The following is a 25,525-nucleotide window of genomic DNA, read 5'->3' on the forward strand; positions in this document are numbered from 1 at the left end:
GACTATATAATTATATGAATTATGTATAGGCCTAAATTTTGAATTGAAGGGATGTCACGATAGCAATAAACTATGAATTGAATGATTCCACTCAATTGGCCTCAATTAGATTACGATGAATAATAAAAATGGTTAAAATGTACATCTAAATCATATAATAATTTCATTAATTAATACTTGTAAAAAATTACGACCCATTTGTATTTTTTATTATAATTTTCATTTATTTTTTTTTACCTACGTGATAAATTGTCAATTAACCATCATCAAAGAACTATTAACATGCAAATACGTTGTTAAATTATTGAAGTGTAAACTTTGTCAAAGGGGTTCAACTCACAAAAAAGTTTGTGGAACCCTTTTATTTACCTTAAGTATTTAACTTAAACTGTTCACTTAAAAACTATATTTGTCATCATATGAATTAACATCACAAATGTTGAGACAAGATTCATAAAAGTATAACCATGTAATATGTTTTTTTTTATGATATGTTTAAGAAAAAAAAAGAAAAGTGGGGGTATCCATGTTTCATGACATCCATGTTATAGAGGAAAATTGAAAAGCAGGGCTGTTTGATAAATACCAACTTTTTTCTCCTGTTTTGTCATTTGCAGTATCACAGATGGGGGTGGCGCAAGGACACAACATGTGTCCAGACCCAGGAATCCCAGAAAGGGGCAAAAGAAAAGGCTCTGATTTCAGGTGAGAAATGAGTTTATGGATTACTTATTCAAATAGTCCACTGAGAGGAGAGAGGGAAGAGGAGTGCAGTTAATTTAGTGTTTGTAATGCCAGGATGATGAATAGCAAGAGATGCAGGAGGTGGGCACCTGCTTAATTTCTCATTGGCCTTTTAATTCTCAGGGCTCAGGGAGGATATTTGATCAGCATAAACATGGGCTGTGGGCTCCCAAAGGTCACAACAAGAGGGGAAAGAGGACGAGAGAGAGAGAGAGAGAGAGAGAGAGAGAGAGAGAGATGGAAAGAAAGAGAGGAAGGCTATTCAGTACCTTTATGTATTTTATTACATGTACATAACATTACATTATAGGAGAAATAACAATATGTGAGATTTTGGAAAATTGCAAAATGGCAACATTTTCTGGGCCTTGAACGTAGTAGTTGTGTTGCTGTCTATACAGGGTCAAAAATCTCTTGGGATTTGTGTTACGAAGATGAATGCCTTATGGGTCTCACGGGTTTGTAATGAGGGTAATTAATTACAGGATTTTCATTTTTAGGTGAACTATCCCTTTAAAACATTTCATTCACTATATTAAGACATAAATGAAGGGGGCAGTAGGAATGACCTGGGAGAACCATCATTTATGATCGAAAAAGAGGACAGAGAGTGAAGGAGATTGAAAATGAGACAGAGGTCTGGACCTATTTAATTGAGTGGGGACAGAGCAATAGTAGTGTCATTTCCAGGAACAGTGCTGCTACATAGCGTCCCCCCGCGGGGTGAATGGCAGCGCCCCAGAGGATTCTAACACAGACAAATGAGGACAATCCGTTTTACACTCACTAGCTCTCAGGGCAATCGCAGCAGGGAAGTGAAAGACAATCGAAACTTTTTTACTGGAATGTTCTTAGCTCCGGCTACCGGAGCACCCCTTCATCAGCGGCTAGGTAATGGCAGCGCACATCGCAGTTTCCCAAAGGCTGTCCATTACCGAGATCGGACAGGACCACTGCTGCTGGGCAGGAGAGATGGGGTATTTATGCTGACATGCTATTTGATTTAGCCATGAACAGATACCAGCTCACATGTGAGAGGTTGGGAACTGCTGTGAAAGGCTCGAGTCATCTGGCATCAGCATTTTGAACAGTTGCACAGTTTCCCCCTCTCTCTTTCTTTTCCAAAGGAGATTAATAGAATTGCATATGAAACCCAGTTGAATCTGATTCATTAATCGCATCATTCTGCAGTCAGATATCTGCATACAATGACTGATAAACTGCATAATTGATCATTATCCCTGACTATCAGTCTACTGTACTAGTTTCATGTCTCTCGTAGCACTCTGTAGTTGGTTGTTTCTCACAAAATTCAGTCTTTTCAATTAATATCAATTTTTAATGTCCATATATTTATTTATTTGCTAAGCAGCCATGAAATAAGTAGGGTAATGTGCAGCAGGCCATTCATTATCGCTAAATAAACTTCCACATCAGAGACCTGTAGAGATTTATTTTGCCATAATGACTGACCGACTGTACAGAATGTACATAATGTAGAATGTATAGATGTATGGGTTGTAATTCTTGCAAAATAATAGTCTTTTTCTCTTGCAGGCGGGGTGCTTCCGTGCACTTTTCTTGTGACGAAGGTTACGAGCTTCAGGGGTCTAAAAGCATCACCTGCCTGCGAGTTACGGACAGTTATGTTGGCTGGAGTGATGACCGGCCTATCTGCAGAGGTACGTCACTGTGGACACATCTTTTTCTTTTTTTCTCCAGGTTTACCTTTGTTAAAAATTGTTCACAAGGTAATCAAATTATTAAACACACTATTTTTTGTTTTGTTACACATTCTAACCATTTTGGCACCTACCTAATTCGCTATCTTGTATAAATTAGGCTGAAAAGATTAAGGCCTATGATGTCAATGATAGAATATATAGGTAGCATTTTCTTCTTCCTTTTAAAAGTTGGTAGTTTGGTAGTTTGTATCCTCATTTTATGGTTAGATGCATTTTATCATTTTTATTTTGTTTTGCTTATTTCCTGCTGTTCATGTCCCCATCAGAACAAACGTACTCGGTTACTAACGTAACCTCGGTTCCCTGAGATGAGGGAACGAGTACTGCGTAAGCTAGCTTACGCTATGAGAAAAGGTCCCCTTTTCTCGAGAATATGAAGCCACAAATTATCCTTAATTTTTAAATAATGTAAAACGCAGTGCTGCAGCACAGCAGACCTAAGCGAAGCGGCTCGCGCGCTTATTGGCTGTGCTGTGGCAACTGCAGCAACCTATGGTGAGGCGGCGGAGAGGAACGAACCAATGGGGGCGCTTCGCGCCCATTGGATGTCAGAGCGCGCCAAAATAGGCGTGGCTGGAACTATATAAGCCACCGCTTCGCCATAGGGATCAGGTTTTAAATCGACTGAAGCGATCACCCGGTCCGAGCACATAGCACGGCAGGTTACGCAGTACTCGTTCCCTCATCTCAGGGAACCAAGGTTACGTTAGTAACCGAGTACGTTCCCTTTCGAGAGTACTCTCGTACTGCGTAAGCTAGCTTACGCTATGGGAACACAATGTAAAACGCCGTGCGTGCTCGTGAACTTCGACCTGTCACAGCCCGAGGCGAGAGCCCGGGGCTTTATAGCAGGAGAAATCCCAGTCCCAACAGCCAACCTTAGTGAGCTTTATATAGGGAACGAAAAAAGGGGGACGTGATAAGGCTTAGCACGTCTATATAGAAAGTACCCTGGCCTGCAGGGCAGGGACTTGCAGATTATAGAATCTAATAAATGTGGATGGAGAGGCCCAGCCTGCCGCCGCACAGATATCATCCAGTGGTATCCCGCAGGACCACGCCCATGACGAGGCCATACCTCGGGTGGAATGGGCTCTGATGCCGAACGGGCAGTGAAGGCCTTTAGATTTGTAAGCCAGCGAGATAGTGTCTACTATCCATCGCGATAGGCTCTGCTTCGTGGTGGCGAGACCTCAGGTGCGCCCACCAAAGCATATGAAGAGCTGGTCCGACCTCCTGAATGAGGCGGAGCGCGCAATATAGGTTTTGAGAGCCCTGACGGGGCAGATGAAGCTCGCGTTGCTTTCGTCGCTTTGCGAGGAAAGGGCTGACAGCGAGATGACCTGTGCTCTGAACGGTGTTGAGAGCACCTTGGGGACATAGCCGTGTCTTGGTCTGAGAATGACTCTGGAGTCATTAGGCCCAAACTCGAGACAGTCAGCGCTTACAGATAGCGCATGTAAATCCCCCACTCGCTTGAATGAGGCCAGAGCCAGTAGAAAAGCGGTTTTGAACGAAAGAAGCTTCATATCGACAGACTGAAGCGGTTCAAAAGGGGGGCCCTTTAAGGCCTCTAGGACCGTAGACAGGTCCCAGGAAGGGATTGAAGGGGGTCGGGGAGGGTTCATCCGACGAGCTCCCTTAAGGAAACGAATGACCAGTTCGTTTTTTCCCAGTGATAGGCCGGCCACCGGAGCATGAGAAGCTGCAATGGCTGCCACATACACTTTGAGCGTAGACGGGGATCTGCCCGCATCTAAACGCTCCTGTAGGAAGGAGAGTATCTCCGTCACGTCACATAAGTGAGGGTCTAGGTTCCGTGTCCCGCACCAGGTGGAGAACACTGACCATTTCTGCGCGTAAAGGCGCCTGGTTGAGGGCGCTCTGGCTTCCGTAATGGTCTTTAACACTCCCTCAGGGAGGTTCCCGGGTACCCGTTGAGGGGCCATACATGAAGGGCCCAAAGTTCGGGGTGGGGATGCCAGAGCGCGCCCTTCAGCTGCGTGAGGAGATCTTTCCGCAGCGGTATTGGCCATGGGGCTGTACTGGACAGCTGCATCAGCTCGGAGAACCAAGGTTGGGTCGTCCAGAGTGGGGCTACTAGCAGCATAGCACATCTGCTCTTCCTGACCCGATCGATGACCTGCGGTAGCATCGCGACCGGTGGGAAGGCATAAAGCGGGCGTCTGGGCCAATCGAGGGCCAGCACGTCCCTGCTCTTTGAAAAATATATTGGGCAATGAGCGTTGTCTTCTGAGGCGAAGAGGTCGACCTCTGCCCTGCCGAAGATGCTCCACATCAACTGAACCGTTTGTGGGTGAAGAGACCACTCCCCAGGGGGAACATTCGCCCTGGAAAGCATGTCCAGGATGCCAGGTACATGCGCTGCCTTTAGCGAGCGCAGATTGTAATGTGCCCATGTCAGAAGACGTTCGGTCAGGGTGTGCAAGGTTTTTGACCTGACACCACCCTGGCGATTTATGTAGGCCACCACTGACATGCTGTCTGATCTGACCAGAACGTGGTGGCCCTTTAAAAATGGGAGGAAAGCTTTCAGGGATAGTTCGACCGCTATCATCTCCAGACAGTTTATGTATAACAGTCGCTCCGGGCTCAACCAGAGGCCGGAGGCAGACCTGCCCTCGTACAGGGCGCCCCAACCGAGGTTGGATGCATCTGTCAAGACTACTTTCCATTTGAGACAGCGCCCGTGCTTACGCCTAACTGATACCAGTTGGCTATTTTCCAAGGGGCCAGAGCTGTGATGCAGCCGTGGGTCACCTTGATGCGCGCGCGGCCGGAAATCCAGGCGCGCGCTGGAACACGGTCTCTCAGCCAGCGTTGTAGTGGGCGCATGCGCAGCAGGCCCAGTTTGAGAACCGCAGAGGCTGATGCCATCAGACCTAGCATTTCTTGAAATCGTTTGAGCGGGTAAAGAGACCCGGCTTTGAACGACACGGCTAGATGCTGAATAGTGAGAGCGCGCTGTGACGTCAGACGCGCTGTACACGTCACAGAGTCTATGCCTATCCCCAAAAAGGAAATCCTCTGGCTGGGAGACAGAGCGCTCTTGACAGTGTTGATCGTGAGACCCAGGCATTCTAAATGGCTGAGGATCCAGGATCTGTGTGTCGTCAGTAGTTCCTCGGAATGGGCTAAAACTAGCCAGTCGTCGAGGTAGTTCAATACTCGCACTCCCCGCATTCTCAGGGGTGCGAGAGCGGCATCCATGCACCGTGTAAACGTACGGGGCGCTACGGAGAGGCCGAATGGAAGAACCATGTACTGATAAGTCTGCCCCTCGAAGGCGAATCTCAAGAATGGCCTGTGATGAGGTGCTATTTGAATGTGAAAGTAAGCGTCTTTCAGATCCACTGAGAAAAACCAATCCCTCGGGCGAATTTGCGCGAGTATTTGTTTGGTAGTTAACATTTTGAACGATCGCGCCATAAGCGCTTTGTTCAAACGTCTGAGATCTAGGATGGGTCTGAGACCGCCATCCTTTTTTGGTACGAGGAAGTAGCGGCTGTAAAAGCCTGACTCGCGCTGCGCAGGGGGGACAGTTTCTATCGCCCCTTTTGCAAGAAGGTTTATCAGTTCGGCGCGAAGGACGTGTGTCATTTCGCTTTTCACTTTCGTTTCGACCACGGCGCGAAAGCGTGATGGTCTGCGAGCGAACTGGAGCGAGTAACCTCGTTTTATTATATTCAAAACCCAATTTGATATGCCGGGGATGGCCTGCCATGCAGCGGCTCGTGCGGCTATGGGTTGAATGTGCTTCGGGCACTGGCCGCCTGTTATGAGGGGACCAGTAGCTCGAGTATGCTGTGCTTGGGACACTGTGGTGACAGCGCTTATTTGTAGGGTTGCGCACTGAGAAGTGGGCACGCGCGCTACATTTAGAGCACCTCCGGCGCGAGCGGGAAGGTGGGCATGAAAGGGGACCCGAGTGTGTTTTTGTGACACTTGGGGGAGTGTGTATACATGTAGGGGTGCGTACTGTGTAGTGGGCACACTGCCTACATAGAAAAAGCTCTTTTTGTGCTTTATTGAGGTCGCCGTGAAAACAGCGTTTGTGTGCAGGCGTGCGTGCATTGTAACAGGCTCGTTTACTGCAGTATAGACATCTCCAACCGCCTTTAGTGAGGGGATTGGAGGAAGTATGCGAGGTTTCTTGTGTGGTGGTCCGGCCGCAGCGGGACTTAACCACGGTCTTTTCAGCACGAAGGTCAGGAGGGCTTCGGAGGCTCGGGGTTCAGCACAATCCTGGGCCGAGGTCCCCGTCTCTCTGGCGGTTTGCGGCTCGTAGAGCGAGAGCGGTGCTGGGTTTTGGTCGCTGGGCGAGACTGTAAGTCTGGCTGCAATGGCTTCGAGGTCTGAGGGGGCGGCGCATTTCTACGGCGTCCCGCAGCAGAGCTAGAGCGTTTCGGCAGGAAGTGTCTCATTGCTTGTGACGTCTTCTGAGCCTCAGTGAAGCGTTCAGCGAAACCCTAAACCGACTGGCCAAAGAGGCCGGAAGGCGAGATAGGAGAGTCAAGAAAGGCGGATTTGTCGGCGTCTTTCATCTCCGTGAGCGTGAGCCAGAGGTGTCGCTCTAAAACAGCGAGGCTTGCCATGCTTCGGCCGATCGCTTGTGCTGTGGTCTTTGTCGCACGCAGGGCTAGATCAGTAGCGCTGCGGAGATCTTTAAAGTCATAGGTATCTGGGGCAGACTCGTCCAGGTTACGGAGAAGTCTGGCCTGAAAAACCTGCAGCACAGCCATGGTGTGTAGAGCCGAAGCAGCTTGACCAGCGGAGGTGTATGCTCGGCCAGCGAGAGCTGAGGTGGTGCGGCACGGTTTGGATGGATGCACAGGCTTCGACCGCCATCCTGCGGCTGAGGGCGGGCAGAGGTGTGCAGCAATTGCCTCCTCGAGAGGGGGGAGGCTCTCGTAACCATGGTCTCGGGCGCCGTCGACAGAGGAGAGCGCTGACGAGACAGAAGTTTTCAAGCGTGCGGAGAATGGGGCTTTCCACGACTTCGTGAGTTCATCGTAAACTTCCGGGAAGAAGGGGGCGTTTCTTTGCGGAGGGGCCGAAGGGCGCCCCTGCAAGAACCATTCGTCCAGACTGCTTTTAGCGGGCTCGTCTGGAGGAGACCAGTCGAGCTGAAGGTCGCTGACAGCCCTTGTAAGCACCCGAGTAAGCTCCGCGTCGATATCAGCGCGTTGTCCGGTGCAGCTGGGGGCTGTAGAGGGGGGGGGGTCCGCAATGGAGCCCGACCATTCCTCACTACTGGACGCGGCGAGAGAAAGGCTGTCGTGTCTGTCCTCTTCCGCCTCAGGCTCTCCGAAGGAGAAGGGGGCGCTGGTGAGCAGAGACTGGCGCTGCTCGTCCACGAAGAGGACAGGCGAAGGAGAGAGAGCGGGCGTGAGCTCGCGTGTAGCAGTGTGCCGGCGTGAGCTTGCGTGTAGCAGTGTGCTCAGGCATTCTCTGATCGCGGCGTTTCTTACGCGGCACTTGAGAGAGAAGAGGCGGAGCGGGTGGAGCATCGTGGCTGGTTTGAGCTAATCGAGCCCGCAGGGTCGATATAGCCATGTTGTCGCACTCAGGGCAGCCGCCCTTGGAGAGTGCGTTCTCAGCATGCTCGCGGCCCAGGCAGGAGACACAGAGGATGTGGCGGTCCTCGCTGGGCAGAGGGCCTCGGCAGGAAGCGCAGGCCCGAGGCATTTGAAACAACGCCTCGAATTTTGGAGAAAAAAGTGTGATGCAGCGGCAAACACACTAGCTTTATAAAGGATATAGTCACGCCGGATGGCGCAGCAGGAAGCGAGTGCTGAAGGCGGCGTCGAGATGAAGCACGAGCCGACGTCCTCAGATCTGCGTTGCAGTGCTATCCCGCTGAGAGGCTTTTCGACGGCGTGTAGAGGCTTCTCCGGAGAAGACAGCGAAGTGCAGGTGAGATCGCTGAAGGAGATGAAATCTGATCCCTATGGCGAAGCGGTGGCTTATATAGTTCCAGCCACGCCTATTTTGGCGCGCTCTGACGTCCAATGGGCGCGAAGCGCCCCCATTGGTTCGTTCCTCTCCGCCGCCTCACCATAGGTTGCTGCAGTTGCCACAGCACAGCCAATAAGCGCGCGAGCCGCTTCGCTTAGGTCTGCTGTGCTGCAGCACTGCGTTTTACATTATTTAAAAATTAAGGATAATTTTTGGCTTCATATTCTCGAGAAAAGGGGACCTTTTCCCATAGCGTAAGCTAGCTTACGCAGTACGAGAGTACTCTCGAAAGGGAACTAGAACCTCTGAACTAAATGGACTTATGCAAATTAACCCCATTTATGTGCCCCTAATAAAGTCTCATGCCATATTTACAACAAGCACATTTATCATTTTATCATTTATCCCTTTTGTTTAACAAATGGTTGAATTATTTGAAATCTCAGTGTAGAGTTAAAGGGTTTTGATTAATGACCTGACAATGAAAGAGGACAATGAGCAAAAAAAAGCAAGAGATGTGAGGGAGGAAATGGAGAGGATGACAAAAGATTTCTAAAGCAGATTTCTTAAGCAGGAAGAGATGGTATCGCTCAGCCAGTAATCAGCTTATTTAGCCTCACCAGGCTCCAATTAATTACTTTATTGAGCCTTACTTAATTTCTGACTTTGATTGGCTAGGACAGCCCCCAGAACTTCATTCCTGCAGCAGCTGTCACATCCCCAGAGAGATGCTGTCCACCATACTGCCACCTTTGCCTTATGCCGTAAATTGAACTGCGAGTCTGGCATTTAGTTGTGGTACAAACGCCATGCATCTTAACTACATGCAGCACAACCTGTCAGTGGTATAGTACCTTAAGAGAATATACAATGGGACCCAAAGCTGAAAATATAAAGTATTTGTTATCACTGCATATATATATATATATAGTTATATTTATTTTATGTTATATAGTTATATTTAGTTGTATTTTTTATATTCAATATAATTGATTATTATTGTTATTATTATTAGTAGTATTAGTATTATTGATCATTTAATATTAAATAGTTATAATTTATTGCACACATAAAAAAGTGGTGTCAGTAAGATTGAAAAAAATATTTTTTTTCATTCATTCGTTTGTTTTGGAAATAAATAAAGGTCTATCTATCATCTATCAAGGATGCATTAAATTATAAAATGCTGTTCTTTTGTACTTTCTATTCATCAAAGAATCCTGAAAAAATGTACCATGGCTTTCTCACATACTTGAAGAAGCATTTTTCATCATTGATAACAATATGAAATGTTTCTTAAGCAGTGAATCAGCATATTGAAATGATTTCTGAATCATCTGGATAAATTATGCTAAAAATTCAGCTTTACAATCACAGGAATCAATTGCATATTAAATTCAATTACAATAGAAAATAGTTTTTTTAAATTTAAATAATATTTAAAACTATTGAAAAAAAAAGATTGATTGATTTTCTTGGTCATGAGAACTTAAAAAAAAAAAAATTTGTATCCATTTACATCTTATCATTAAAGTGTTATCAAAGAGAGTTTTTTAAGATGTCATTTGAGTAATAAACTTTGTTTTGATATATTATTTGGAGCATTTAGGCTGTCCTACAGAACACAGCTTCTCTTACTCTAGCTCCACATCAACAGGCTCACACACATAAAGCGTTAGCTTTACCTGGTCACTTCTACTTCATATCGATTAATTTCTTTGGACTATTATTCTTTCATTAGAGTTACATATCCCGTCTCTAACACCCGCAGTGGTCTTTGCCACCATGGACCCCTCAGGCTTAACAATCTTCGGGAGAAAGTTAGTTGGACAGCTTTGTGATGGATTGCACCAGTTTCCTTTGTTTTTGATTATTTAACGATCAGTTTTTGGCACATCACTGTGGGATTGTGGAAAGAGGGAAAATGAACCTGGAATTGGGAAACTGTCGGAATCACCAGATGGACCAAGTTCCCTTATCAGCCCCATTACTCGTGTGAAAAGCGTTGATATTTAACTATTGCTCCCCAGAACCTGTTTCTTCATCAGTTGCTCCTTTTCACCACTAATGTAGAGAATTATTATTTGTGTTGTTATATTGATTTAACAAACTAAATGCCAGGCCATTATTTAGAACTTGTCCATTTTCATTGCATGCTCTAGGAAAAACTGAATCATAAGAATAATTAGTAATGGGGCCACAGAAAAAGCGCTCATAAATCATTGCCGCTAAATACATAAATACTAACATAAAAAGTCCAATAATAATAGCGTGTCCTTGAGGTTTTCTCTCTCTTTGTGTAGAAATGTTGTTTCCGTGATTTGCAGGATTTTAAAGGACCTGAGACTTACACAAGAAATCTATAAAATACATTTGTGTCTTTTTTGGAAGTCAAATCAATCTTCAGTCCTTAATAGAACCTGAAATACACAATATATCATGAGGAATGAGTTTTGTTTGTTCAATATTGAAGTCTTAACGGCCATTTAATGCTACTTGTTGGTCCGTGGCTTGAAGTAACTCTTCCCTGTCTATTTTTTTTTTTTTAACTCCCCAGTATTTCATTCAGTATATCACAGGCTTTTGCTGACACTTGAAGTGTGCATTGGGAAATCCAGGGTCTTGGAACTGTTAGCCTGAATCTAATTTGGTCAAATTCAGCCTGGATTGGGTGAACTTGAAATAATTATCTTATTGCAGCACTGTCCTTTCAACTTAAATGCACTTGGACTGTTTCACAGCTGACCCCCTGCTAATACTGTACATATCTTCTTCTAATAGCCTGATTATTATATTGAAGAGTATGTTGGTTTATTATTGATTTTGAGTTATAATCCCTGCAGTCCCTTAACATTATCTTTGTACAAAGTTCCTTGAGACCAGCTCACAGAATGTTCATTTTGTGTGTTTTATTTTAGAACCCTAAACTAACATTTCCAAAACATTGCAGGGAGGTTATCTTACATGATAGCCTAATAAGAACTTGTACAGAATGCAGACCTGCCAACATGTACGCATTTTTCGTACTCTCTACGCATTTTGACCCATAAGTACGCTTGTACGATTCGCTGCTCTCTAGGTACGCATTTTGTTGCGTCTTGCATTTCGCCGATTTCAGTTTCTGCAATCTATGACGCTGATTCTGCCGCTGATCCACAGTGAAAAGCTGTCGGCCAATCAGAGCGGTGCATGTTAACCCACCGCCCACCTGCCCCTCCTATCCACAAGCTTAGTTGGCAGTTAGAAAAGTGGTGGAATGGCTTGAAATTTAGAAGGTTTTAGACAGGCCAGGTGCTGATTAACGTAAAATAAAGGTAACAGTTAGGCTATGTTTAGCCTAATTGAATTTATGAATATTAAAAGTGACCTTGACATCATAACAAGCAGTCCAGCTGTGACGAGCTCAGTTCAGTTCACGCGTTCTTGTAGGCTAACATGTAAGGGTGGCGCTGCCAATAATGCACCTAAAAGCTGTCACAAAGAACCGGCAAAAGTAATGATTATGAATATTTTATGAATATAATTATAAATAAACAAGTGTTTTCTGTATCAATGCCGTGTCGACTGCAAAGATAAAGTTGACGATGCTGTCTCGCGATCTTTGCAGTAGTGAACGTGCCAGAGAAATGCACATTTCATACGGATTAACGTTAAATAAGCAGAGAGCAGTCTGTTTTCTTTCGTGTTGAATTGTTCTGTTCAACCCTCTTGCGTCAGTTAACACGTATACGCATTATGAGTCATTTTCTCCTGATAAACCCGAAAAGAACTTATATTACACTTTCAGTTTTGATCGTACAGATAAGAGCAAAATCGAATCTGTAAAAGGTCTACTTTTATTTGTATACAGACATAACAACAAAACTTTGTGCACTAATAAAATAAAGATAACAAACAAGGTGTGCTGTCTGCAGCCTTTGTCTGCGCTGATCTTCATTTACAAACACGTCATTAAAATGAACTGTAACTCCGTGAATGCTCAACGAAGAGACATGAGAGAGATATCTATAGAAAGCTTGACATGTCTACTTTTAAACTAAACAAGCGCCGCTGAAAACAAATATTCTGTGATAAAGTAATCCATATGAAAACAACGCGATGTCCGTTTTTCTTCTATTGTGACCACACCCCCGCGCTGAACGCCCTATTCAGATTCTAATGTTAAATAAAGTTTTTATTTTTATTTTACTGTTTGCTTCGCGATGAGAGGAATAAGATATAATTCACCCCAAAATGTGATTTGGTTGAGTATTTGAGAATTGGATTTCCTCAGAAAAAAAGAATGAAGCACTTTATTCAGCAGAGATCATAAACATGAATAAGTCTCTTATTATTTATTTATATACTTGTACTAGTTTTCACATAACGTGTAAACATTTTACTAGTTAGACTTTTTCCAAACTATAATTCCTGATTAAATGTATAATCAAGTGAAACATTATGAAGTTTCAATAACAATATACAATACTATACCATTCAAAAGCTTGATGTAAATAATATAAATTTAACAAACAATGCTGTTCTTTCAATTTATTCCCCCGAAAAAACCTGAAAAAAAACAGTCCCCAAAATGTTCTTATCGCTAAGTAGTTCTTAACCTATTCCTTAACCTCTCTCTTAACCTTATGGCACGGTTCCCGACACGTTCGTACGCTAAGTATATCTTCTGTAAGTCACACTTTCGTAAGGTTGGTCTGGACCATTCGTAGCTCTCTCTTAGCGTTATTTGAGCTCATGACGCTACTGTACAGCAGTCTTTAGAAACCAGCGCAGCGAAGTACAAGTCAAACTATGGTATGTTGACAATTTTGTGGCTCAACAATGATTTTCTGTTATTTTTTAAGACTCATAATAAATTATGTTCGCAATGGATACAGGCCTATTTATGAAGTTGACTTTATGTGGTTACAGAACTAATAAGGTGGTAATTAGCCTAGGCTTTTTCGTAATGTAATTAAAGCGAATTGGCAATCATTTTTTGATAATTAAAATCTGGCAAACAATTTGGCTCTAAATGGCTAAGATCTTTAAATGGGTAAGCATGGTGGTGTCCAGTAAGCGACCAACTATGGCAGCGATCCAACATGTCCTTGTATTGAATCAAAGACAGAGCCGGACGCGGAGCCGTTTAGTCCATGTCAGTTTTTTTATTCGGCAAAACTTAAGCCCTTTTGACATTTTGCCTGACGTGGCTATATTAAAAAAAATCCCCTCCCAAGACAGCTCATTATGGAGCTGCTGGACCTTCCCAGACCTGTGCTGGCCAGGCTAACGCGGCGGAATTCTGCTTTAAGCCCTGAAGCCCAGCGCTACTTTTTTTTTTTTCTTTTTTTTTTTCTTTTTTTTTGCTACAGAGAACTTCATCGAGGTCGTGGGAGAGGGCTACAGCCTAATCAAGACCTCTGTGTGGAAGTGCGTCCACACTGTCACCAACGCCCTTCTGCGCCATGCCGGGGATTGCATCCTGGTGGATGGCACTCATCCCTATCGCCAATCCATCAGTGAATGATCAGGCGTAGGCTACTTATCGCGAAAGGAAGACGCGGCCATAAATGTGCAAGTTATAGTGGACCATAGGGGTGTGATATCTGACCTGGTGGCAAGGTCCAGCAACACTTCAAGTTCCTCTGACGAGAGGCTTGGTGCCCTTTTTTACGTTGCTTCCCCAGCATATTTTGTTTCTAACTCTCTCTCTCTCTCTGCATTGTAGATAGGTTGCTTTTTATTAAAAAAATAAACCAATTGCAATCAATACCGCATTAAACAGAAGTAACTGCAGCTGCTTGCCAATCAATTCTAATTGTAAAGTACCTTGCCATTAATATAAAAGTGTATTATATATTTTTTATAAGTCGTTAAACCCATGTCAAGAAGCGGCACAAGTGGCACAACGGGATAAGGAGGGTGGATGATTAGCGAGGGATACCCGGTTCGTCTAACCATCACAACATATCGTGTGAAAATATTAATGACCATTTGATCATTTCATTTATAGTCTATATTTTACTGATAACTTAAACTACGTTAAAATAAATGTTACTGTAATAATTTGAGGAATGTTTCATTTGCATAGAACGTGTTATCTTTCTTAACGCTGTATTGCACCTTCGCGTGAAGTGGAAAATCGATTCATGAGCAATCGATGCCAACTAATTCAGCACCCTGACTTTGGACAGCGCTCCTGTAACGTCGGACGTAAGAGGCAGCGTGCTAAGAAGCTTCCTAAGGTACACTTCGGGGAACACACTTAGAAATATCAACAACTTTGGTAAGATATATCTTTCGATGTCTTCTTAGCGCGCTAAGAGTGAACGTTATCGGGGAACCGGGCCCAGGTTTTCAACATTAATAATAATCTATTTATATGAGCACAGAGATGTTTAGTTCTCTGGTGACAAGAAAAGCCATGATTGCCTCCAAAGGCAGCATTTGTTACAAAGAGACGTTCACTGATGCACTACTGGGGTAGTACTCATAAAATTTCTTCAAGGATGGCAGGTATGAGAATGCTAACGTATATATATATATATATATATATATATATATATATATATATATATATATAAAATAACTATACATTTCCAGAATGTTGAAGTTAAGTGTAGGTGTCGACTAAATGCAAACTTAAATGCAAACTTAAATGGAATGATGCAGTTAATTTTTTATTTATTTTTTTAATTTGATCCTGGGGGTTTTTTACCAAAAATTAACATTTCCATAAATTTGCAGAAAAGTATGTGTGGCAACCAAATAAGAACTTTTATACAATGTTATCAAATGATCATTTTAAGGTCCATTTTGAATTAACTATTAACTACAAAATTTGCCTCAATCAACTCATAATTACTTCTTATCAATAGTTAGTAAAGTAGTTGTTAAGTTTAGGTATTGGGTAGGATTAAGGAATATAGAATATGGTCATACAAAATATGTGCTTTATAATAAACATTCTCTCATTGAGAATTTCTTTCACCTCAATATGTATGATGATTTACTAAAATTCTATCAATGATGTTATTAAAAGCCCAAACCTTTAAAGCAGAAAGCTGCAGACAACACGTTATGTTGTGAAGGTGAAAATTGGGGTCAGCCGGCCCTGATGTTAATTAACTTTCCAAAGACTTTTGTTCTTTAATGTCAGCCCACCTTAAAGTGCTTGAGGAAACTTTGCGAGTGTGTGTGTGTGTGTGTGTGGCAGGGGAGGCCCTGAGGAGCTCACCTCAGACATAGCTCATTAAAAGCTCCAGCTGGTCCCAGACCTGCAGAAACATTCATTTAGTGCAAACACGCTGGCTGTGCCCTCCCTTCTCATTAGACATCGAGTGCTTTCATTCGAGGAGGTATTTCAAGTCCTCCTGGAGGCCACGAGACTGTCGCTTTAACTCACAGAAAAGTCACAGAAAAGTCAAGCACTCAACAAGTCATCGGTAAGGTCATTGAACATTCAGGTCACACGCCGCTCCAGTCAAAACCAACAACCCGAGATAGGTAACAATAATCAAGTGTGAAATATTGACTGCAGCCGAAGGCTAAGCCTGTATACGTGTGCTTTTTTAATAATTTAAGATTCCGTCTGTAGACCCACAAGCCAATCACAACCTTTGAAAGTGGTATGGATAGGGTATAGTATGAGTGATATCTAGAAAAATAGTTCTTGTGAGTTTATATGTTGAACTCAGCAGTGTTTGTGGTCCTCTTGCTCTTCGTTTTAGGTTTAGTGACTAAACTAAAGTAAAACTTTTCCTGGAGCTGAACTAAATCCCTTAACTTAATATTAAATATTTTATTTTATTAAATATATTTAAAATTTTGTCATATTCTGTAATGTCAATAGATGACATTAGAGTTGAATAGAGTTGAAAATCAGTTTAAAACCACCTTGTAGTCTTGTAGTTCATTCTTAATTCATTCAGTTGAATAATACTGTAAATTTGCAAACAATTATTATAAGTCTTTGACATTTCTACATATTATTATTTTTTTTTTATCTGGCAGCAAGAGAACACAACTCAACATATTTAGTCAAAAATATAATTCCTGTTTTTTTTTTTTTTTTTTTTTTTTGTAGCTGCCCCCCCACCCATGTTTGAAGTATCAGTGACTTTCTGTATAGTGCAATAACATTTCTTTCTATTCTGTTGTTCAGAGAACTGTAACTGTGATATTTGGTCTTTAACTCTCTTTCTTTTTTTTCCTCTTAAAAGCCTCAAATCTTTTATAGATGAGATGTTTCACTCCTTGAAGAGTCGAACTGCATGATTTGTCTCTCTTCTTTCAGCTCCTATGTGTGGCGGACAGCTCCGTGGCCCGAGCGGCATCATCACCTCCCCAAACTTCCCAGTACAGTACGACAACAACTCTAACTGCACCTGGATCATCACAGCTTCAGATCACTCCAAGGTAAATGCTTCCAAGAAACATACCTAGTGTATTCATATGATCTCTGCACACTGCGGAAGCATGCATCGCTTCACACGAGAATGACATTTGAAGTGAAATACAGTTTTTTTAAATCACTATGCCAAGTAACAAGTAAACCCATAGACTATTTTTTTCTTCACGTTTTCTGTTCTGATTTAAGGGTAAAATCTGATTTAAACTCTGATTTGATGCTCAGTAAACATGTTTTTGTTTTTTACTGTCACTTTTAAACAATTGAATGTGTCTTTTTTGAATAAAGTGATAAAAAGAAATAAAATAAAAAATCTTGCTCATCACAAATTTTTGAATATTAGTGCACAACATAGAGCTAATCTTATTGGAAACTAAAGGCATTTTCAAATTAACGAAACTATTTAATAAACAAATAAACAGGGATAACTTTGTATATTTTCCTAAGGAAATTTGAAGAATTTTCTGTGAGCACATTTTTCATGTGGGCCTGCTAATAATTGCAGGGGAAAGGATACACAGATATTGAGCCATGATGTTCAATATCCAGATATCTACACACTCATAAAGAAAAATGAACCATTGACGGTTATATTATGGGAGAATGGAAAATAACTAAAACTACATTCAAGCAGCTATACCACAGTAGAGACAAAAACTGGTGCTGTCTGTGTCATGACTTTGGCGTCGAGTTCAAGGCCATTTTCTTACTCGCTTGCCAGATTTTCGTTATCTAGTTTCAAATAAATGGCTTTACAAATCTCTCCCCTCATCACCATGACTCAGTTGGGAGAGAAGGAGAGCGAAGGATGGAGGGCAAATGGAACAAGGTAGAGCGGCTCTCTCAGTGCCCCCTGCTTTTTCTCTGCCGCCCAATGCACTATTTCATCCTGTGTGTAAAGAACAGTTCTGCTTCACACTGTCACAGCTGGAGAGCGGGGCACAGATGAAGATGGAACGTTGCTGTATTTGCTCTTTACAACCGTAATGAAATTCTGTTTTCGTTCTGACACAATAGTACCCAGAAAAGACGTGAGGCTAGCTGTGAGACCGAGGCAGAACCGGGGCCATATGAAATGTACCTGACAATGAGCTTTTGATTTTGCTGCAGCTGGTTTGCTGCCTGAGCCAAAGACTGTGTGGAGATATCCCAGCAGCTGTTAAAGCCTTTCACATCACAGTTAGGCTAGAGTTTGACATCATTTAGCATTTCTCGATGCATAATGAATGTTTAAGGAGAACTGTTGGGATTACAGACACCAAACCTTCTTGCCAATAACTTTAGTCATGTTTAGCTTCTAAACATTAAATACCTAATGGCCTAAAGGAAATGTAGGAATGTATGGGAAACCCTTTATAATATAATATATATGTGTGTGTGTGTGTGTGTGTGTGTGTGTGTGTGTGTGTGTGTGTGTGTGTGTGTGTGTAAAAAGTTTCAATTGGTGTTGAAATTATGTACTTATGTACTATTGTTCAAAAGTTTAGGCCGGTAAGATTTTGTTTTCAAAATGAGTTTCTTATGCACACCAAGAATGCATTTATTTGATTCAAAATACAGTTAAAACAGTAATATTGTGAAATATTATTACAATCGGTCATATATGATTACAACTTCACAAAGAGTGAAGATAAACATCTGTTCATGTTTAATTTCCAGTTCTCAATTCTTTTGCCACATTAAACATATCTTTACTGTTACTTTTGATCAATTTAATGCATCTTTGACAAATAAAATATTAATCTCTATCAATAATTATAATAATAAAATCATAATAATAATAATCGTACACATACCAGACTTTTCATAGTAGTGACTGAGAGATACGTACATTGCAAATTATGTATAATTATACACATACTATAGCGTAATTTGGTTTAAACCACTGGCCGTCATTTTATTCCAAACATGGGAAAAAAAATATTTCCATCCTAAAATGCCATTAACACAATAAATACGTTGACATTTGGTGGATGAATTTAATAAAATGACTGAAGCGCTTATATTAAGTGCAAGGGAAATGTAATGACATTTGGCTAGCAGTGTGATATGTTTAATCAACTAGACCAAGTAACATACTGAAGTTGAGACGGAGCCGAGTCTGTAATGCCTCAGTACCAGATTCCCTGGAGCTACACTTAAAGATGCTCTTGTTCCTCAAAGATGTCCATTCTATTTATGTCAGCTGTGGTGCCTAATGACGGGTGCTGGAAAACGGGTGAATTTGGAACTAATAAATGAGAGAAACAGATAGAACTCTGCAGGGAAGGCAGCGTGTGGAACCGCACCAGGCTGAATCCCCCGCTCACAGACAAACATTAGCTCAGAGTCTAGACTCTGCGTTTCTGCCTAAGAAAGGAGGATCCCCAGAAGGCATTATAATAGAGAATGAGTTGTTCATGAGAAGACATGGCTGATTGCATTTGTTGTCCTCTTCTTTTTTTAATTATCAGTCCTTCTTTTGTTCTGTTCGCTATTGTCATTCAGTGGACTGGTATTATCTGCTACTCCACTTCTGCAGGGACTTCCATTTTGACAAAAAGCCTGGTTCCTCCAAGTCCCGCTCCCTGCTATGTAGTCTTTGAGCATTATCGCTCTCAGCAGCGAAACAGTAGTCACAGTGTCTTTATCTGAGAGCCTCAGGAGTGATTTATTCCTATTTATTAATTAATTTATATATTCTTTGATGTTATTTGGTCTGTCAGTATTTCTCTCTCTAACAGTCACAGTGGTTGTATTTATTTATTTATTTAATTTGTTCTTATTTTATTATATTTTATTTTATTTTATGTATTTTTTTTTCAGCTAATCAGCTCAGCTTTCTGTGGCCACTGGGATTTGAAACTGAACACAAGAAAAATATTGCATTTTTTTATTAATTTTTTTACTTAGTTATATAGATGAGAGTTGGGGTCTCTTCAAAAAAAAAAAAAAAAACCTTGTTAGAATAAGTGAATGAAAAGATTATTATTATTAAGTACGGAACAAATCTACATTGTAATAGTGTTTGTAATAGTTATAATATTTACAATAATATTTTGCAAATGTGCAAATATTTGCAATGTATTTTTTTTATTCCACGTTTAAAGACAAAAATGCTGATTTTAATGTTTCATGTGTAATATTTAACCAAATAATACACCTGCTTTTATAAATGTCAAATGATCAACATGTATGACACACATTTGTCTTAATACTTTAGTTTGTTCACATATATATTTCATTTTACCTGTCATGTAGAATATTTGCTTTTGATTTGGGACAAAAATACAAATACCAATCCTCAATCACAGGCAGCTGTATGTAATGCAATATAATATGATCACATGATGATAATTATGCAGAGTTTGCTATTTAAGAGGCTGATCTTCATCCTCTATGCAATCATTTGATGACTAAACATTATCGAATCAGGTTTTAATGTGGCATGATGGTCACGTTTCATGCTCTGCCTCAGAGTATTGACTTGCTGGGATCAGCCTGTGCATCATAATCACTCAATGAGCCCACTGCGCTGTCACTCACCATCATACATACCGCACAGGATTCACCCGAGGTGGGCAGCTCGCCCTCTGTTGAGGGGGAGGATTGAGAAAAGAAAGGTTCAGAGGAGGTAAAAGAGGATGAAATCTTATTCACTGCTGGTGTGACCTAGAACACCTCCACTCCACTTCTGGCACTCTTTGTTGCGGAGCATGTTTACCATAGGAAAGAATACAATTTGCATTTATATAAGCTTTTTCATTAGGAGTTGGTCTCCAAGCACTCCAAAACATTAAGAATTTGGTGAAAATGTGGCAGCCAATTTGAAAAGTGACAACAGACTGCACTTTTTTTGTTAACTTTAAAACTTTAAACTTTAAAAATTTTTCACAGTATTTCTTTTTACTGTTTATCACCAATAAACCTTCATATTTAATTGTTAATTTCTCCATAACTCTTTCTTTTCTCCTTTTGTATACAACAATTCCGCAGTCTTATTTTCATCTTGGAGGAGAATGAGAAATATGCACCTTTGACTCTTCATTTTCCTAAATCAAATGCATAAATTCTTTCTTTGTTTTCTGCAGAAAGCGTCTTTTCTCCTCTGTTAGCTCGTGTGTGCAATCTGGAAATTACTGATTTCAAAAGTATTATGAAAAGCCTGGTGTTATAATTAGGTTGCTCATCCACAAGAAAACTACATTTGTTATTTATTTGTTTATTTATTTATTTATTCATGGCCTTTCAAACCAAGGGGGAATATGATGAACCAAATGCTTTTTAGAAGAAAAACAAAACAAACAACAAAAAAACTTGTACTACTTTGCTATTTTTCTAACCAAGTTTAGAAAGCTGACTCTGATTTTTTTCTGTGTGTAGGTGATCAAGCTGATTTTCGAGGAGTTTGACTTGGAGCGAGGTTACGATACTCTAACTGTAGGAGACGGAGCTGTAATTGGTGATCAGCGGACAGTCTTTCATGTGTGAGCACTTTTGTTCCTCGTTTGCTTTCTTCTCTGTCCTCTCTCAGACTCCTCCCGGGATGTGTCTCCCACTCTTAAACTCTCCTCTCAGTGTGCATTAACCTCGTCCCCCATCTTCTTTCATCTCCAACGTCCTCTCTTTCTTCAGCCCCTACGTTCTCTCCTCCACTGCTGTTCCTTCTTTCACCCCCCCCCCCCCTTCTATTTCATCTCATTTCATCATCCCTCTGAGCAGAAGTGTATGGAAGAAATACCCCAAGCTTTATTGTCAATCACTATGAGTCTCAATGTTAGACCAAGAACACTCCTGCTTCAAAAAGCGCATCACACATTGATGCCCCATAACGCAGATTTGCGCACCAGATGCTCCAGAAACGTTTCTGAGTGTGTCGTTATTAATTGTGCTGAAATTTATGATCTTCATAAAGTTTTATCGATGCTGTTTTATGTGTGCTCTCTGGCAGAGGTGTACAAGTGCTTGTGTTCCTTTAGAATGGCCTGTTGTCCCTGGGCGCTTTCTCTCTGGTTACTCTGAGTCCCCTGATGGCCTAATGTGCTTAATTAGCAGGTCTCATAAGCCCTTATGGACCAGTCCCACAGGTCCCCTAAGGCTAGTGCCAGGGGAATCAGGGAACTCCCAGGGTTCCCTCAGAGGTGACAAATGATGGCATACATATTGAAAGTGAAGAATCACTTTTTGTAATGTTTGTCTGTTTTATTTTGATTTTAAGGTTGTCTGGAACCACGACTCCAGATCTGGTGGTCAGTACCAGCCATCAGATGTGGCTCAATTTTAAAACGGATGACACGAGTGGTTCCCTGGGCTTCAAGGTTTCTTACGAAGGTAAGTTGAGGAAACCCTTTGCATTTGGGTTCAGAGTAATCTCAAAGAAATAGTTCACCCAAAAAATGAAAATGTTGTCGTTATTTACTCACCCTCATGTTGTTCCAAACCTGTATGAATTTCTTTCTTATGTTGAACATCAAAGAAGATGTTTTGAAGAATGCTGGTAATCAAACAGTTGATGGCCCCTGTTTACTTCCACAGTATTTCTTTCTCTACTGTGGAAGTCAATGGGGACCAACAGCTGTTCTGCTGGTTCTTCGGAATTCTTCAAAATATCTTCCTTTGTGTTCAACAAAAGAAAGAAATGTCCACAGGTTTGGAACATCATGAGGGTGAGAAAATGACGACAAAATTTAAATTTTTGGGTAAACTATTACTTTAAACATGGTTTACTCAACATGAAAAGTGTCATCTTTTGTCACCCTCAAGTTGTTGCAAATTATTTTTTTCCTTCTGTTTGACACACACACACACACACACACACACACACACACAAAATGATATTTTGAAGAGTATTGGTAACCAAACAGCTGATGATAGCCATCAGAGGTGTCCCCTCAGATTTATTTTTAGCTGATTTTGAATGCAGGTCTCAAAAGGCAAAAAAAAAAAAAAAAAAAATTCCAACACATCAGCTGCTAAATTCAAATCTGCGTTTGCTGGTTGGCACTGAGCCAGAGACAGATGCATTTTTTTCAGGGCTGCACAGAATATCCAATCACACACAATTCTGTTGAGCCTATGAAAGCAATGGCTAGGTGTTCAGATAAGTCATCGCTGAAATCTGCTCTCTGGCAGATCCTCTCGTCAGAAACAAAGTGCAGAAGTGCGTACGATATAACTATGTAATTCATAATCCGATCTCAAGAAAGTGCATATCAATGGCACACATTTGTTTCTATTTGGTGTACTATTTATACATATAAATTGACTTTGATGTGCATATGATACGCAGTGGGTGGGATAATGCATGTGAAAACTACGTATTATATGCAAATCAAACACGTGTGTGTCATGTGCATGCCAAAGTAAATTTCTGTGTAGCACGCCAAATACAAACAGAAATTGTGCTATTGATATGTAGTTTCATAAGACATTGAAAATGTTCTTTGATAATGTAAATGTTCTTTGCTCTCTTTCTGTGAGAGTTGCTGGAAAATCTGGTACTTAAGTATAAAGACGAGATTTATACATTGAAGTCGGGAAGTCGTGGCCTAGTGGTTAGAGAGTTTGCCTCCTAACCCTAAGGTTGTGGGTTTGAGTCTAGGGTCGGCAATACCACAACTTAGGTGCCCTTGAGCAAGGCATCAAACCCCCAACTGCTCCCCGGGCGCTGCAGCATAAATGGCTGCCCACTGCTCCGGGTGTGTGTTCATGGTGTGTGTGTGTGTTCACTGCTGTGTGTGTGCACTTTGGATGGGTTAAATGCAGAGCACAAGTTCTGAGTATGGGTCACCATACTTGGCTGTATGTCACGTCACTTTCATCACTCTTTTAATTCATTAACATTAGGCTACCCATTGCTTGTTATAAACCAAATAACATGATCTATAAAAGGTGCAAAATGCATTTCTTACACATATTGGAGAACCAAGTTATTTCATGAAACGCCTATGTTAACATGATTGGGAATAATTTTGAATAAAAAGGGAGAATTTAAATGAATATTAAGCCTACTACTGTGTGTCACATGTGAAGCTTGTGCCCCCTCAAAAATAATAAATGCATGACATTCCTGATAGCCATTAACTTCCATAGTATAAAAATACTATGGAATTTTCAGTGGCTAACATTTGGTTACTAGTATTCTATTACTAATACTGTTATTACTAATAATAATTCATTAAAATATTTTTGAATTGTACTTCATATGTGTCATACAGCAATGTTTGCTATGTAAATATTTAATTTTAACATTGAAGTTATACACATACTGTATCTGGTCAAATCTTGTAAAGTCACACCTTATAATTTCCTTTGAGCAAATTTCTAAATATTTGTGTTGCTTCCTGCTATTTGCTGCACTCTCTGGGTATCTACTGAGAATACAGGAACAGTCTGTTCTTTTTTATTTCCTGTTCACTTTCTATTTCCTGCTTCACCATTATACCTTTAGCACATGTGGCGAGGGTCATCAAGGCAGCCTGTGATCGTTTAACCTTGCTGGAATGAGGGCCATGGGATGGGAAGTATATCATGCAAGAGCAGCTACTAATTTTCAGTTTGCAGAGTCTGTGTCTGATTAGAAACGAGAATACCAGAGGTTTCATCCTGGCCCTCTTTCAGAATTGCAGCGCACATGGGGGACTTTGGCACATTTCATGAATTACAAACCAATATTTGCTGTCAGATACAAAATAAGCCTCCCTCAGTTTTTTCATGCATTTTATCCACTGCAGAAACATAAGACGAAAGTGGAGCAGTGTTCATACGCACCCCCCAACATGATTAAAACAATGAGAGACAATTAAGTTGAGGATTCTCTTTGAACCTCTGCCTCCCTGCTGCAGGACAAGATCCACCCCTAAATTATTGCATCTCAGATTTTCAGTTTTGAAGCATAATTGTTCAGAAAGTCAATGCAGACAATGATAGTTTTAAGCTAGATCCACACATAAGTATATGATATAGCTATTAATTAATTTAATAAAAACAAATCACTTATATCAATATTTGCTGAGAAAATCCACCAAACAGTAAAGATCGCTGTTGTGTGTCCATTGTCTTTTTATAACCTATATGTACATATATTCTGGTCCAAAATGCTTATAATAGCAGGGACACTTGCCTTATCTTCAAGGCAACTGTCTGCAAAGAAGTTAGATGACGTCAAGGTTTGCTGGTCAATCATACGACATGTCAGCATGTTACATTGCTCTGAGGCTAATGGACATCCGAGCATCTCTGACGCTCCATTAAGGGCCATCATAACTGATGACAAACACTCAGTTATTTTATATATATATATATATATATATATATATATATATATATATATATATATATATATATATATATATGTGTGTGTGTGTGTGTGTGTGTGTGTGTGTGTGTGTTTTACTGTATTTAAAACGAATTTATTCCTGTGATGGCGAGTCTAGATTTTCAGCACAATTACTCCAGTCTTCAGTGTCACATGATCCCTCAGAATAATTTTAATTGGTTGATTTGGTGCTCAAGAAACATTAATTACAATGTTGAAAACAGTTGTGCTGCTTAATATTTTATATGCGCATATGCAGATCTGTTTCACAGCTTGTGTTTCTGGATATGAATTGTTATACACACTGAGATATGGCTGAATACAGAGTGAACATAGCCTATTGCCGACCCCAGGTGCATGCTGGGGGGA

General features: G+C 41.2%; 1 protein-coding gene across 1 annotated transcript in view; it reads left to right on the top strand.

Annotated features, from left to right (window-relative positions):
- LOC132145441 (CUB and sushi domain-containing protein 2-like) overlaps positions 1-25,525 on the top strand; it is a 313,214-nt gene that overhangs the window by 168,564 nt on the left and 119,125 nt on the right. Inside the window, exons 8-12 of the mRNA XM_059556481.1 lie at positions 618-705; positions 2,302-2,426; positions 16,747-16,868; positions 21,223-21,326; positions 22,058-22,170. Coding sequence (XP_059412464.1) covers positions 618-705; positions 2,302-2,426; positions 16,747-16,868; positions 21,223-21,326; positions 22,058-22,170 — 552 coding nt within the window. The remainder of the gene's footprint in view (positions 1-617; positions 706-2,301; positions 2,427-16,746; positions 16,869-21,222; positions 21,327-22,057; positions 22,171-25,525) is intronic.

The sequence above is a fragment of the Carassius carassius genome, chromosome 8 (genome assembly GCF_963082965.1).
Source record: "Carassius carassius chromosome 8, fCarCar2.1, whole genome shotgun sequence".
In the NCBI taxonomy this organism is placed as follows: domain Eukaryota; kingdom Metazoa; phylum Chordata; class Actinopteri; order Cypriniformes; family Cyprinidae; genus Carassius; species Carassius carassius.